The sequence below is a fragment of the Pempheris klunzingeri genome, chromosome 2 (genome assembly GCF_042242105.1).
Source record: "Pempheris klunzingeri isolate RE-2024b chromosome 2, fPemKlu1.hap1, whole genome shotgun sequence".
Lineage (NCBI taxonomy): Eukaryota > Metazoa > Chordata > Actinopteri > Acropomatiformes > Pempheridae > Pempheris > Pempheris klunzingeri.
Window position 1 is genome coordinate 3,474,855 of NC_092013.1, and position 16,453 is coordinate 3,491,307.

Genomic DNA, 16,453 nt, shown 5'->3' on the forward strand with positions numbered 1-16,453 from the left:
ACCGTACGGTCTAGACTTTGGATGGCACTTGTGTTTTCTACATTACAATACTAAGCGGGCTGTCTTAATGAAAATGAAAGCAGAGAATCTTTTCCTCTGACAGAAGAATATTAGATCTAAAAATGGGAATGGATTAATCCTTCATCGGCTTCTTCCAATAACCTTCCAGCAGCAGCAGCAGCAGCCCTCGTCCATTTTGTTTGATCAGAGTGATTACTTTGTCGATGCAATACGCCGGCTGATGTTTGCCATTACGGGAGTCACACTGCAGGAGTAAACTGCACGGATAATCAGAACGAGGGGATAATCAGAGAACCGGAGTCAAAGGTGTTTAAATAGAAATTTGTATTTACATCAATATCAACATCAACAGAAAACATCTGTAATATACATCCTGTAAAATGACAGCTTATCTTACCTCCAAACAAAGAAAAACAAAAACAAACCAAATGCTCTCTTGCCTCTTTTTGCACTTCATTCAAAACTCTACAAAGTTCCTTTTTCCTGAAGTAACAATCTGGACATTAAATGAAGTTGTTTCCTGAAAAATAGAAGAGATACTGATATGTCTTAAAGTGGATTTCATTCCATTGGTGTTTCTCTTTCACAGCAAAACATGCTTCGGTTTTTTTTTTTTTTTCTTCTTCTTCTTTTTTTTTTGTTTTTTCTCTCAGGATGTAAAAACGTTCTGTTGTGGGGTTGAGTTTCCAGTCACTCTCTGCACTGCACTGATGGCTTCCCACTGCAGAACAACCGAGCCCCATGCCCTTTACGCTTACAGTACATCACCATCCTATGCTTTTAAAGATCAATGATATGTACCCATTTACCATCAGACTATTATAAAACATACTGTAAAAAAATGTACACCAGAAACCTCAGAAACTATACAGAGATGTGGAAAAATATCTTTGGATTGCGCATGTTGAAAAGGTAGATTCAGCTAGTTGAGAATAACGGTCAAAAGAAGATGCTGTGAATAAAAATACACTCGACAGAGCTGGTGGGGGAGGAAGGGAAGGGAAGGGAGGGGAGAGGAGGGGAGGACACTGCAAGGACCAGGCTTGTTGGCGAGCTGAGGACAGCTCACCTCACACAGCACCCGACAAAATCATCTCAGTTTATATCAGCGACGTCGCTTCTGCCACCTTCCAATCAAACCTCTGACTGTGCGAAAGCTCAAACCTTCAACTCTTCAGATACTCGTCACAAGTAAAAGTGCCTGGCTGAAACACGAAGTACATGGCTTTTTGGAAAATAATAATAATAATAATAATAATAATAGAAAAAAAAAAAAATACAGCATTCAGAAAATGACAAACAAGGGAAGGAAAACCCAAACACGCCTGCAATATTTGCACAGGCATGAAAAAAGCAAATCAACCAAATCAGTATTGACCTATGGGACACAAAAATACAACCAGGTCTCATACTTTGTGCAATAATTGGCCTTTAAAAAGCATGTTTGATATATTTTGTAGAATATTTACAATTCATATTCACAGAGGACATTTGAGACATCTAATACTGCAGTACCATTTGTTTGCTTATAACAGGGGTTATGATGCTCAGTTACAGTCTAAAGCATAGAGGCAAGAGTTATTGCTCCGATCTGCATAACATAGTAAACTGTGTGCTTATAGCTTCCAATGACTTAAAGAATGAGGCGCATCCAAAGGACAAGAAAGAAAACAGAAACCCATTGTTGTGAAGGCATTGAATCTCTAGTAAGGCTGTAATGATGAAGAAATATTGCATCAATCTTTATTCCACGCAGAAGCCTCCTGGTAAAGTGCCGCCACAGCCAGTTGTACCGTCGTCCCGTTCTGCAGCCTGGCCGTGACACCGAATACTGCCCCGAAAGCTCCGGGTCGTTCACACGAACACACACACACACACAACACACACACACACAGCTGTTTTGTGTTCGTGCATCACCTTGACAGAGTTACAGTATGTGAGGCCTCAGGTAGGAACGAAGCCCAGCCCAAGTCTGTCGCCACTTCCTCCAAGATGAGCACCGTGTTGTGCCGAATCTCCTGCGGCATGTTGGAGAAGTCCTACTGTGTGTGTGTGTGTGTGTGTGTGTGTGTGTGTGTGTGTGTGTGTAGGTCCAGCACATGTCAGGGCTCAGACCGCTCTGCCACAGCTGAAAGGCTCCAGATTCTGCTGTCAGCCACGGGTCTTCAGCAATACTTCTGCAGAGACAGAAACACAGCGAGATGTGCAAAAGCTCCAGTTTTCTTTTAAATGTCTATGATATCTCATGCAAAGGCCACTTAGCTGATGTGTGTCAGAGCGTTAACTCACCTGGTCGGGTCCCATTGACATTCTGCCCATTCCCATGGGGTTCATGCCCATCTGGCCCTGCATCTGGCCCTGCATCTGGCCCTGCATTTGGCCCTGCATTTGGCCCTGCATTTGGCCCTGCATCTGGCCCTGCATCTGGCCCTGCATCTGGCCCTGCATCTGGCCCTGCATTTGGCCCTGCATCTGGCCCTGCATCTGGCCCTGCATCTGGCCCTGCCTCTGTCCCGGCATTTGGCCCATCTGTCCTGCAGCAGCCCCACTGACTGGCCCGGGTCCACCCATGGAGTTGTTCATCATCATGGGTCCAAACTGGCCCTGGTTTCCCTGCTGGGTGAACTGCTGCTGGGGGTATGAACTGGAAAAGGAGAAGAATAAAACAGTTATTTATAAGGATGAGCTTCTCTGATTATGGCCCTAAAACTGGGACAATTAACCTTCAAGCATGCACTTGAATCATTTATTTGAATCTGTCTAAAAAAAGCCTGACGTTACACACTTGTTTCGGGGGATGCTGCCCTGTGGCCAGCCTTTCACGTCTCCTGACGGGTACATGGGCCCTCCCTGCGAACTGCCCTGCATTCCTGGCATCATGGTGTTCTGAGGAGGACCTCCCATCCGCCCTTGCATCATGTTTCCTGGTGGGCTGCTACCTGGGGCCATGAATAAGGGGTCCCCCTGCTGGTTCACCCCTGCAAGTACAACAACAACAACAATTACATGACAACAGTCTTGAGTGTGACAGCTGAAGATTCAGGAGGAAATGACACAGAGCTCCGTCTTAGTCAACTCACCATAGTTGCCTCCATAGTTGAAACCCTGCTGTCCAGGCTGGTTCATAGGAGGGCCTCCCATAGGGCTCTCCATGCCTCCCGGTGCGGTGACGTTTGGAGGAGGGCTGAAGCCTCTCACTGCTCCCTGCCCCTGACCCTGCTGCTGCTGCTGTTGCTGCTGCTGCTGCATCAGCATCATCATCCGCTGCCTCCTCATCTGTACGGTCATCATCTCCCTGCTGCGCTGAGCCATCATCTGGGCATTCAGGAAACCAGGCTGCTGACAAATATCAATACATTGACTCTAATTGTAGGACGGTGACTAAACCGATGCTATTGGAAGGGACAGAGGAACGCACACTGCATTAGATGTACTGAAGTGCTGACTACATACCTGAGCACCCATGCCTGCAGGCTGCATGCCCGGCTGCATGCCTGGCTGCAGACCCGGCTGCATGCCCGGCTGCATGCCCGGATGCATTGAAGGGTTTCCTCCAGGGGCATGTTCCATCTTTATGCCTTGTCGGGTCTGGTTCATAAACTGCCAGAAGAGAAGCCAGTTAAAAGTTGTTTTCTTGTTTATGTTCACTATTAATGTAGCCACCAGCTTTTTTTCCCCACACAAGACGCACGCTGACCTGCTGCATATTCAACACAACGATATGGACGCTCCACTTTACGGTGAATATTATCTGTGTGTGTGTGTGTGTGTGTGTGTGTGTGTGTGTGTGATCACCTGCTGTCCTTGCAGTCTCTGCTGCAGCTGCAGTCGGAGAGGTTTGGTGGCAGTGATCATGCGAGGTCGCATCATGTTGCCGCGGGGGTTGCCCATGCCGCTTATGCCAGGGAAGCCCCCTGTGTGGCCCATTTGATTGACCATGGGGTTGAACCCTCCAGGAGACTGGCCTTGCATCGTGTTGCCACCATAACCAGGCTGCATGCCCATGGAAGGGGGGCCTGGGGGGCCAGGGGGGCCAGGATAGCCTTGGTTATACGTGGGTTTTTGGTCCATGCCTAAAGAGGAGTCCGGACCTGGGAAAGGCTCTGATGGCGGACCCTGGCCTCGATCCTGGCCCTGCTGGTGGCCTTCAGGTCCCTGAGTCTGGTGTAAAGAGAAGATGAATGTCACAGAGCTGGATACGGGTATCTACATAGTTAACCTGCTGCCAGAGCATTACATAAAACATAAAACATAAAAAACACGTGTCCACAACAAGAAGCTTAATAACATTTTATACAAGCTACATTTCAAGCAGGGGACTGAGACCCCGAATTCAAACCAGAACAAACACTATTGATTAATATGAACTGAACGTTTTGCCCTTTTTCTAATCCTCTGTGACTCACCTTACTTAAATTGACAGCAACATGCACGAAATCTATTTGACATCTTTACATTTAATTAGTACATTACTGTGCAATTACTGGTAAAATTACTTTGCACTCATAGATGTATATTTTAATTACATTGTAGTACACTCATTCCACTTCCTTCAATAATCTTTTTATAACTTAGAACTATTTGGGCCATGCTGCACTGACACCACATAATGTGTACTGTACTGTGTCATTTACCTGGCCAACAATTTCGGGGATGCCCAGGGCTCGGTCTATCTCCTGCAGAGCAATGACATCTGTGGTATTGAGCAGAGAATCCAGCTGGTCAAGAAGTGCCCGCTCATCACTCGGGCCCTCACTGTTGGCCAGGGGCCCCAGCAGATCTTCTAGGGGGTGCTGCCCAAACTGGTCCCTAACACAATAAACGTGAAAGGAGATACGTCACTTCAAGAAAGGAGACTGCGATCACAATCACTGTTTATTTCAGCTTTGTAATTCTGCTTGAGGTCCACTAAGATCGAATAAAAGCTCCATGGGGGCTGGAAGCAGTGCAACAGATTTACCTGCTTGTATGAGTCTGTGGTCTGTCCATTGCCATGGCAGAATCTGGCCAGGAGGGGGACTGAGGTGGGGGTGCATGTCCGCCAAACCGGCTCATCCCCATATTGGCATCGTTGGTACCTGCAGAGGTGACCACCGGTAGTGAACAGTCAGTACAGAGTAGAAACAAACAGTCAAATTCACCACCAGTCAAATCACAAGCAGCAGAGATGTGTCACGTACCCATATCCATGAGTTGCTGCTGCAGCATAGACCTGGTGTTTCCTGGTACACTGTTGGAGCGGTTGATCATGGGTGCTCCCATCGGACCAGAGCGACCCATGCCAGGATGTCCTGGCCCGGCCACAGGGCTCCCGCTGGCCCTCTGCATCCCCCAGTCCCCTGGCCCTGACATGGGAGGACGCTGGGGCATTCCCATTCCTCTGCCCATTCCTCCTGAACACAAAGACCATAAACACTGAGTGTTTTATCTCTAAGCTTAGCAACACAGCAAATGTTGGACCCCAAGCGTCTTTCATTTAAGTTTTTAGTTAAACCCACCACCTTTGACATTATATTAGTAAAAATAAGAACAAAGATCCCCATGCTGTCTACTGTGTGGGACCTTTATAGAAAGCCTGAAAAAAAACAAGTGTTCAAGTTACTTGGTGGATTTCCTCGTGGAGGACACACGCCCATGCCTCCTGGAAAGCCATTGGGAACAGGCCCAGGTCGGATCGGGGCGTCCATGTTCTCCTGTTTGACCAACGTGGGACAGGGGACGTTCCTTCTCCCTGCCAGCCCACCTCCCACTGCTGCCTCTCCAACCATGGGCTTGGCATCCATGGACAAGGCTCTCTGATAGGCACCACGCTGACCAGGGGGCACGGGGCCTCTGTCACCATCTAAAGCACAAAAACCAAAGTTTGATTGCATACATCCACACAAAGATTAAGACACGACACGACACAAGAGCACCCACAGTGTGATACCTCATGCAAGGCTGCTGTGTATCTTTGCCATACATACTCTTCTGTTTCCACACCAGACACAAACCTTTCTGATTAGATCAGATCACATTATACTCTCCAGTAGACCGACTTACCATGCAAACTGTCAGGCATATTTCCCGGTTTGCTTCCAACTTCTTTGCCTGCTCTGGAGTCTGGTTCAGGGTAGAAGCCAGAGCTGCTCCTTGGGACACCCAGAATGGTCTCCAGGGTCTCCGTCTGAACCATCGAGACACAAGACAGATTAGAAAACTATGTTCTACGAGGTGTTTTAAACTACGTCTAATGAAATGTTATTTTGTGAAAAAGCCTCACCTCATCGGATGGCTCCAACTTGACCTTCCCATCCATACAGTGGGGGTCAGAGCTGGTGACCCCTGCCCCCTGAGCTCCTCTCCCCTCCAGCTCCTCCAGCTTTGGCTTAATATCACCGCCTTCTTTAGAGTCGTCCTTATTAAGGAGGTAGTGAAGGAGGGCGTGGGGTTTCTCCTTCTTAGGGCTATGCTGCTCCTGTTTTGAATCAGGACCCCTGGCACCTCCAGTGGCTGCAGGCCCAGGCTCCGGTGCTCCTGAATCCAGGCTGCTCTTCCCAGTGGCCTCGGCTGTGATACGAGCCACCTCGTCTGGAGTGTTCCCATTCTGCAGGAGCTTGTGGAGGATCTTGTGCTTCTCTTGCAGTGACTGACTTGTTAAATGTCCCGCGCCGCCGGTTGAGGACACTGTGCCGTGATTACCGCCAGTAGAGGAGGACACTCCAGTTGAGGACGAGGGGCTGGTGACCCCGGCTGTTCCGTCTTTAGCTTCTGGCGTGGAGCTGGGCCCGGAGCTCGGCGTGTGATTTGGTGGCACCAGCTCATCTGTAGGGGAGGTGAGGAGCTGCAGAAGCTTCTTGTGGCATTTGTTGTCAGGGACGCGCCGATTGGGTTCTGCCCCGGTCGGACCCGACTCTCTGTTGGCCTGGCTGTCAGGTTTGTCAGGAGGGCCCTCGCTGGTGGGGGTGTGTGGGTGCTGCTGAGACTGCGGCTCTCCTCCGGCCCCCAGTGAGCTGCCTGGGCTCTTGGAGTCAGAGTAGGCTGGGAGGCCTGGTTTACAGGGCCCCCCTGATGTCTGGTTTGTCGAGTTGATACTCGGAGAGCTGTCAGGCTTGTGAGGGGGCGGAGAGGTGAGGGGGGAGGGCATCGGGTTACCCACTCCCTCGCTTATGGCTTGGAGGGCATTCAAGGAGCTACTGGAGAAGGTGGTGCCTCCTCCAGAGTTACCAGGGTGACTGGAGCTCATGGGAGAGTTCATACCTGCAAAAAGGACCAAACAAGAGCGTTAATAACACGAGTGTCAGAAAAAGACATAATTTAAAAAACATCTAATTAACCTGTGCATTAGAAGTTGCTGATAGTTCGGTATTCATACCTCCGGGAGAGAAGGGGCTGGCACCCATCTTGGGGCTTCCTCGGACTCTTGGTGACCCCATGACGTTGTGCGGGGGGCCGTTAATCCCTGGACTGGCTTGAGGGGGACTGGTCATTCCCATCCCGTACCCTGCAGCTCCAGGTCCACCTCCATGGAACTGACCCATCTGCTGATGTTGGTGCTGCTGCTGATGCATGCCATGGTGACCCATCTGGTTCATGGGCCCCATCTGGTTCACTGAGTTCATGGGGGAGTTCATTGGATGCATGGAATTCATTTGATTCATCTGACCCATGTTGTTCATCTGATGCATGGAATTCATTTGATTCATCTGGTGCATGGGATTCATCTGATTCATAGGATTCATCTGGTTCATGGGATTCATGCGGTTTCCCCCGGTGTAAGGAGGCACCCCTCTCTGCTGCATGTTGCCCTGCTCTGCCATGCCGAATCCTCTGTTCATACCCATGCCCCCTCCTGGACCCATGTTCATCTGTTGGTTGGGATTGTTCACACCCATGTTTTGAGGCCTCATGCCTCCACCCTGGTTTCCACGATAACCATTCTGCTCCCTACAAGGGAACACAGCAAACAAAACAGAAATTGAAACCAGAACAAAGTTTAAGCACATACGACACATCGAAACACTTAAGGAGAAGTCATTCTTGCTAAAGCATTTGCACCTTTGTAGCAAGTGTGTGGAGAGGAAAGAATGTGGCTCATTGGTGTTGGGATTCCTGCACAGGTCACTCCTAGTCTGGGCTGTGACTGGGGTCCCATCAGAAAGCGAAAAGCGGTATAGCGGGGTCTCGGCATGGCCATTATGGAAAGCTGGAGAAGAGAAAAGGACCATTAAAGCTCCCCAAAAATCTCTGACAACAGGACAAAGCATGCACAGGTTTTGGCAGGCACTTAAAATGATGCAGGTCTATTGTGAGTGCTGGGAATGGTCTGAGCAGAAAAGTTGTTTTTCAGAGAACACAAAGCCACGGTAAAAGGTGCTGTTCTGCTGGACACCATGTTGAAAGTTAAAGCCGACGTCGTGTGCACTTTTTTGTGTACTTCTTTCATTCTACCTCCTTCTTTTATTCACCTTTGTGAAAACTGGTCCACTGACGCAAATGTGCAGATTGTCAGTCTAAACATCAAGGACTTCACTTGCAGTTACTTACCCCTGTAACAAATAAAACTGCCATGCAGCTGCTCTGCAAATAAAAGTCTTCTGGTGTTTACCGTCTAAAAGCTTTTATTGTGAAGCTGACAGAATTAACACCTGTAATAGTTTGACAAGAAGGATGAGAAGCTGCTTTCTGACGAAAAAGTGCTGCGAAACCTTTAAAACACAAAGACTCTTACATGAAACAGGAGCTACAACAGTACTGAAAGTTGAATATAGAGATTTGAAAAAAAAAAAAAAACAGCATCTTCTTTCTAGTAATCGACATGACAACATGTTAAGACTAGACAATCACTATAATACAGTACAATTTAGGGCAGAAACTGTCATGGTACCATTGATATCACAGGAGTTATCATTCACTGCTTACTGTAGAAAGGATCGGTGCTCTGCATGGGCACCCTCAGCGACACCCCCATAAGGTCAAGAATGTTATTCATTGGGTCTTAAAATTGCAGAAATATCTCCCGTTGTACTGGAGATTACTCATTAATGGTTTAAACCTTGTGTTCATCTAGAATGGCCATGTCCCACATACCAAACGTTTTAATGAGGCGTTCTGGTGCATTCCTTATATACTTTAGCGACTCCTGCTTTCTTGACAATGCCCTCCTAACGCACATGCAGAACGAGCGGGGAAATAAAGATGCTATTGCTTCCACCTGCTGATGGAGTTTGTAATGTTAATGAGATTCTTTTGGTGGATGGCGGAGACTGGCAAGATGGCGGGGAAGGTGCAGGACTACATACCATCTTGATAATGGCGTTTGTAGGACCACGGCTGTCCCTCACTTCGATGGAGGAACATCTGCATGCAGCGCCTCACCAGGTCCTCCCAGCCTGGACGCATAGTGGTGTGAAGAGAGCTCTGCTGTTCGATTTCAATCAGTTTACCTGCGGGTATAAACACAGCATCAACCAGTGCAACCTCACAGCATTTATAACCTGACCTAGTTTGACTGTAGCCTTTGTAAGTCGGTCTGCCTAACACACACACTTCCACACTTAGGGAAAATACTTGCATCGATGAGATACAAAACAGTGGAAACTTACCAGACAGTTCATGGCGAGTGCTAAACCTCTCCGTCCTCTCTACTGCAATGATGCGTCGTGCCACACAGATCATACATGACTGCAAATCTAAGCAAAGAGACACCGCCATGTTATCGCAACCACACTGGAGGAGAATACACACTGCGTTTAACAAGTCACTGGGTAATGTATGCTATATAACCACATGAATAAATGGTAAATGTGAACAGTTTGGGACAAGACAAACAAAAAAACCCGATCAAAGCTGTTAAAAATGACTTACCTTCTCCCTCCTCCATCATGGCCCGGGGCTGAGTGAGGGCAAAGCACTGCATGGTCTCATAGCGTTGGCCACCGGGCCGCTCTTCTGGCATCCCGTGACTCTGACCATGAGCAAAGTTCACCAGCATTCGACAGTTGAATGTGTGGCTCTTCTGCCGGGGTGCCTCTCCGCCCCACGATGCCCCGTTTGGTGCTTTAGAGAGAGAAATAGGCAACAGGTGACCATAAGTGTGTGTGTGTGCCAGAGCGTTCAGATGTTCAATCAGCTATTCACACGTGTGTAAATAAGAGACCATGTTTGAGTGGACAGATCAATATGCGTGACTCTGAGCGTGTTCGCACCCACACATGTATAAACCCTTGTCTCACCGATGGACTTGGGTAGATTCTTGTGGAATTCTTCCCTGTCCTCATCATGGATGATGTTGTACACACTGGTGTTGATAAGCTCCTCCTGCTTGTACTGCAGGTACTGCGTCACGTTGTCGGACACGAACACGATGCTGCCCTCTCGGTTAACAACAAACAGAAAGCCGTCCAAGGCCTGAGAAGAGCAGGGGAGAATGCAATCAACAACAGCAGCATCTATATGCGTACCTTATTTGGTTACTATTTCACCCCTCTAGAGACCAAACTCCACGTGAACAATGACAGCAAATCACTAGTCCAACATGTGGAACAGCCACTAATTGGTGCTGGTCTTCTGCCCCCAGTGATTGTCCCCAAGCTGACCTGTAGGAGCAGCGGTCCCAGATGGTCCTTGTCAATGACCCCTTGACCAGTAGAGGACACATCCGCCTTCTGGACATCATCATCACTGCAAGAGCTCTTTCCTGAGGAGGGACGAAGCACATCACAATACTGCTGAAAAGAATTGTCATTTTACAACATGTATCCATGTCTTTGGAGTTTGTATTGGCTGCTTTACATAGAACAAATAATTTCCATGATGCAACTCAACAAAAACTGTTCATCAGAAGGCAAAACTTCATACAAGTGACCTTAATTTTGATGGCCTGCATATTTTCACCCATAGTATTATAAAAGTTATTTTATAGTATTTTAGTTTGACATAATTACATGGCAACCACGCCATGATTACCAGCTGGCTGTGGGAGCCGCTTCCTTAAAACAATTTAAAAAAAGAAAAACCTTCTTCTGGCCAGCAGGTGGCAGCATGAGTAATGGAGGCATGATTAGCATGCCTTTCTATTTTTAAAATCAGCATGTGTCTGAGGCTTTGTTGGATACCGCTCTATATAGAAGGGTCATCTGTGGCGCCAAGCGAGACAAAAAATAACACGACACGGGATTTAATTCCATTTCTGACCAAACTAGCTGTGCGAGCAAACAGTGAAGCAGCGATTGACATTAAAAGCAGAGGCACGTGAGAGGGCTGATGCAAAGACGAGGAGTGGGGGAAAAGGTGTGTTAAATGGACAACAGACAGAAAAGAGATGAAAATGAAGAGAGGCCCTCCATCATTCCCATCCTGTAACTATGGCAACCTGGCTGCATATAACACCCGGGCCAGCAGTAGCCAGCTGTGACCCTCTGGGTAGATTCCAATGTGATTGCAGTCTCTCTTCCTTACCCATTTAACCTCACAGATCTAATCTCAACCAAACTAAAACAGGTGGGAGAAAATATCTGCCTTTGTGTATCCAATCAAGTCAAACCTGCAACATAATTGGAAAAAGCCCCGGAGATAGGAGCGACTCTCTATAAAAAGGTCTGATTTCTGAGTCACCAGTGTCTCCCACCAGGCTCCCAGAGAGAGGCAGCGTTTGGCACTAACAGATACACACTGTCACGGACAGCCTTGAGCCATGACCACCATGGTCTCAATTACTGGTGTTCATTTACCCCCAGCAATACAAACAGCCAACGTGGCTGTCAGTCTGAAGCGGGATGGCCATGAACCAAACACACCACTTCATCACTGGCATCATCTGTCCTGCAGCAGGGTACTTCAGCCCAACAGTATTCACTGTTTACTCTCAAAAACATATTCAGGAAAAAAAAAAAACAGACAAATTATATGTTTTGCATGTGGCTTTGTTTATGACCAGGGGAGCATGGGTGTAATTTGCACAGTGGTGGTACCTTGCTCTTTGATTTGTCTGATCTGTCTCACGGTCTCCTTGAGGATGGCACATTTGTCAGGCTTGACGTTGAAGCTGTCGATGTTGGAGAGGTTGGCAGAGATGAGCTCAGCTAGCTCCTCGATGTACTTGCTCTCCTGTTCCCTCCGACGCTTGTCACACCTGCCGGGGCGCCAAAGGGATTAGACTTGTTACCATGACAACCTCACCTCCCGATGCCCTGTCCGTATGCAGGCCATACGGCCCGGGCTCAGATGCCTCGGATACTTTGCTAACAGCAGAGACACGTTTAGACCAGGGTGCAAGGATGCGTACAGGAAGAACAGGAAGGAGGACGAGACCTCGTGCACTTGCCGAAATTAACACCAAAAACAGCAGCGGACAAAGTGGATTAGTATGCGATTGTTACTGCACTCACCCCAGGCCCGGTGTGTCACAGGTGGACAGTTTACGTTTGCGGTCGGGGCACAGTGGCTCCAACGAATTGTCTCCTACGCCACTCATCTTCAGCGCATATCAGCACCTGAAAGCACACACATGATACGCTGTATACATGTACACACACACACATACATACATACAGGCGGTGCATCATGATCAGAGGGAATGAACCACTCTCAGGGTTTTATATGCTCATATGAGTGGGGTGCAATCTAATCAAAGGATAAGTGTGGTTTGGAAAGTGCCCTAAGCTGCCGTTTTATTGCCAAGTCGACTCAGAAATTATGCCAAATTCAGACAAACCTTGATAGTCTAGTGTCAAGCTTTGAGAAAATACAAACAAACAAAAAGAAATCAAGCCATTGAGGATATAAATGAAGTGACTCCAAGGGAAGAGTAGATTGTGGATTCCTACAGATTTATGAGGGTAGACTATCCAGTTAGTAAAGCAGCCTTGGTTCCTGCTTAGTGCTTGATGGGAGTGAAATCTCATCTGTTCCACTGCGAGGAGCGACTGATGATGATGTAGTGATTTGGAGCCTCGGGGGAGATGGGTCATCCTGCGTTCAGCGAGCCTGCCCGCTAGAACGATACCACTCTGCTAGCAGTGGCAGCACACGTACACACTGCACATACAAACCGTTTTCCAGTATGCTTTCATGTCGAGGCATGTTGCAGCACTGACTGGGAGAAGGACGAGTGCTAGTCGTGACTGTCCCAGCAAGGCGCATATTAAGCAGCCTGCCTCTTTGTCTAACTGCCCTGAACTGCACGAGCTAGAAAGAAAAATAAACACTCTACTAAGGTTTGTGGAGCCTAGAAACAATCCAGGGTCCACAGCATATTTCATGCAGAAGTAAGAATTATTGCTCTTCCACGTTCTCATTACTCTGCATTCTCCATACTAGGCTACATCCGTTCTTTCTTCCAATGGGTTTTAACTGCTGTTCCCCCCCCTTCTCATACCATCCTAAGACAATCCCTCCCTTCTCTCCCTCCCTCCCTGGGTGTAGCAGTACAGGCCTTTGGACCCTGCCCTTGTTTTCTTGCTCTGGCATTGCCCTGTGTCTGACCCCCTCAGAGTTCACATAAGAGGAAACCTCTGTGGCAGCCTCTAAGGTCACTGCTCCTTCCTACTCCCACCCAGAGACGCACACAAAGCGGTGGCGTGCGGCTGTACAGCCAGATTGTTCTACTACTACCCTGTCCTGGACTTTGTGTCTGTATGCGTGTATGTGCACAAACACACACACACACACACACACACTCTTGAACACAGAGTGAGCTCATTCCAGAGTGGAAAAGTGTAGAACGGATGGGAGCCATTATGCAAGTCCTGCTCCGCAACTGCAAGCTAGGACATGCAGCCCATTCACCCACCACCACCACCACCACCACTACTAAAGGAGCACCAGGTCTCAGACACGCACTCTGCACCATAAATCTGCATCGCATGCTTCTTGTCTGTCTACCTTTCACCACCCGTCTCTAAATCTGCTTGTCCTGCTACGGCTATGACTCTCGCCCCCCCATCTCTCTCTCTTCCTTCCTTCCTTCCTTCCTTCCTGGTTTCTGTCCTAAGGCTCACCTCTGCGGCAATGGAGAAAGATGACATCAGCCCTCAGCCAGCCTAACATCCTGAGACGGACAAACAGCAGCACTGGGGGCTGCTGGGGGTCTTTCTGGAAACAGGGAATGCATACAGCGGTGTGGTATAGTTTCTACTTTGGTCAGGGGGAAAAAATGCTGAAAACCGGAGTGAGCGTAAACAGGTTTCAACGTGGATATACAACTTTCTTTAACAAAAAAGTCCTCTCAGTCCCTTTGTTATATAAAACTACATGGCACAGTTTACTGAGCTTTTCATGTTCATAGTAGTTTGTTCCATTAGTTCACTCACGTTGACATTTTGCACTTTCTTAAAGTTTGACATGACTGAACTCTGAAAACTGACAACCGAAGTAGACAACACCTCTACAGCAGAGTGAGACATTATGAGCAGCAGCCCACCTAAACCACAGATGAGTCCCAACAGGCCTGGCAGCATGCCACTGACCTGAATCAGCTTCATTTGTCAATGTGAAACTTGTAAAACCATCAGGTTCACAAACAGCAGCTGCCAATGTGAGAAATACAACAACCCATAGTTAAAAATTAAATGGTCTGAATTTTTAAAGGATTGTCCACCTGGTGCTGCATCTGTGTGTGTGTGTGTGTGTTTCTCTACATGTACCACATGCTCACCTTGACCAGTACAAGCCCCAGTCAAGCTCCATTCAGGGTCTACTGTCGCTTCAGTGATTCAACATCTCCTGAAAACAGAAGGAGAGAAGAAAGGGTCATGAACAGGCGCTCCCTGAATGTCTGGTTGTCTCAGCATGCTTCCTACAAAAAGCTCTTTATACGTTTTGCTTTCACAGAAATTCATGGGAAAATCTGATTTCTAAAATTGCACAGGAAGCCACAGCAGATAGCATCCTGTTTGCGTCCTCCCCTCAGCCCGTTCCACTGCGTCATCACTTCCCTTTCCTGGAAATGTGGCCACTCATCTTCCATATTTACATATTCTGTTTATCAGGCTGGTCCTCTGTCGTCCAAAAAATTAGCCAAACGGTTGCTAACAATAATCCTAAACTTCTCACTGTGCACACAATAAAGCAAGTGGTGCTCATTTGTTGCTCTGTTATTACATGTGGTAACCAAAAAGCTAACGAGCATGTCACCTTTCTCTCCTTTTACAGCAGTATTGATCATAATTCTATAATAAGTGCTTGTGCTGCTTTAGGAAACATTTGTCAGACACTACACATGTGCTGGTGACCTTTCTGTCACAGCATTAATAACCTTCAGTACTTTGCAATCCGACTCATAATCACAGTAAAGACGGCCCTCTGGGATTTCTTGTTTTCTCATCAGAGCAATTGGATAAGCTCTCAAAGCGACAAATGAATTTCTCTCAACTCAAGAGAGACTCATTTCTGTTGCTTTGATGAGCTGCTGGTCACCAACATCTGTGTACAATTTTCCCATTTCAAAATAGCAGTTACAATATTACTGTCAGATATAGAACATCTTTTTATTTATTTTTTTGCTTTGGGATTTGTCTAGTCACGTTTTCATATCAAGGGACCTGACATGGGTCCCAGCACACAAACAGGGAGGGGCCTGGTTGTCTGTGTTTGGGTACAAACTGCTCCAAAAACCACTGACCTTTAGCACCACCATCCTACTGCTACAGATAAGCCTGTCAGATGTTCTTTCCTTTGTGAAATCTCATAATAATCACACTGCTCTAACCGAAAATGAATCATCTATATAGCTGCAATAATGTGTCTACAAGATTAAACTCTTGATTGCAAGCTGACTAAAAAATACAGTTGTAAAAGAAATAAAAACAATAAAAAAATGTTTCAACACATGAAAAGATGGGGAAAATCTTCTCACGATGCTCCCATTTTGATGTATTTGTATTAGTCATGAGTCTAACTCACGATCATCACAGCCACACATTGGGGCCTGCAGCCTGCAACCTTCTCTGACGACAGTTTGTGTGCATGTGTGTGTGTGTGTGTGTGTGTGATCCTTCACCACAGACCACTGATCACATCAGTCCTAAACGCTGTGCTGCTACTGAGCTAATGCTGCAGCTGAATAATTTAACTCAGAGAAAAAGAGAAAAGCGTTTCCCTTCTGTCAACTGTCCAAACACGGTTTAATAATTCTGAGTCGACTCTTCTCAGCAACAGATCAACAATTCACACAAAAGAGAGGGGAAAGCAACGTGTGAATATTGTTTAAAATGTGTTTTTCCTGACGGTTTAGTTTAGTAGCTGTCATTGACGGCCATTATCAATAGTACACTTTGTTAACCTGTGTGTTTTCTGCACTTGTTTACTGACACAAGAACGCAACGCACATGCTCGAGTGACTTCTGGAAGTGAAATGTAATTCAGGCCAGGAGATATAAGCACTCCTATGAATATGGACAGCAGGAGGAGGAGTCAAGGCAGATTGGGTGGAATAAAGAGGAGGAGGAGGAGG

At 47.2% G+C, this 16,453-nt stretch overlaps 1 protein-coding gene across 1 annotated transcript in view; it reads right to left on the minus strand.

Moving 5' to 3' along the window:
- Positions 1-327: 327 nt before the first annotated feature.
- LOC139207711 (nuclear receptor coactivator 3-like) overlaps positions 328-16,453 on the minus strand; it is a 31,098-nt gene continuing 14,972 nt past the window's right edge. The window contains exons 3-24 of the mRNA XM_070837462.1: positions 14,657-14,724; positions 12,390-12,494; positions 11,973-12,133; positions 10,599-10,699; positions 10,236-10,410; positions 9,868-10,059; positions 9,606-9,692; positions 9,303-9,446; positions 8,059-8,206; positions 7,376-7,947; positions 6,284-7,260; positions 6,064-6,187; positions 5,624-5,863; positions 5,202-5,414; positions 4,982-5,099; positions 4,656-4,830; positions 3,817-4,182; positions 3,475-3,621; positions 3,102-3,360; positions 2,807-2,999; positions 2,311-2,665; positions 328-2,198 (exon numbers count right to left, since the gene is read on the minus strand). Of these exons, the coding sequence (XP_070693563.1) occupies positions 2,187-2,198; positions 2,311-2,665; positions 2,807-2,999; positions 3,102-3,360; positions 3,475-3,621; positions 3,817-4,182; positions 4,656-4,830; positions 4,982-5,099; positions 5,202-5,414; positions 5,624-5,863; positions 6,064-6,187; positions 6,284-7,260; positions 7,376-7,947; positions 8,059-8,206; positions 9,303-9,446; positions 9,606-9,692; positions 9,868-10,059; positions 10,236-10,410; positions 10,599-10,699; positions 11,973-12,133; positions 12,390-12,475 (4,845 nt within the window). The 5' untranslated portion in view covers positions 12,476-12,494; positions 14,657-14,724 and the 3' untranslated portion in view covers positions 328-2,186. The remainder of the gene's footprint in view (positions 2,199-2,310; positions 2,666-2,806; positions 3,000-3,101; positions 3,361-3,474; positions 3,622-3,816; positions 4,183-4,655; positions 4,831-4,981; positions 5,100-5,201; positions 5,415-5,623; positions 5,864-6,063; positions 6,188-6,283; positions 7,261-7,375; positions 7,948-8,058; positions 8,207-9,302; positions 9,447-9,605; positions 9,693-9,867; positions 10,060-10,235; positions 10,411-10,598; positions 10,700-11,972; positions 12,134-12,389; positions 12,495-14,656; positions 14,725-16,453) is intronic.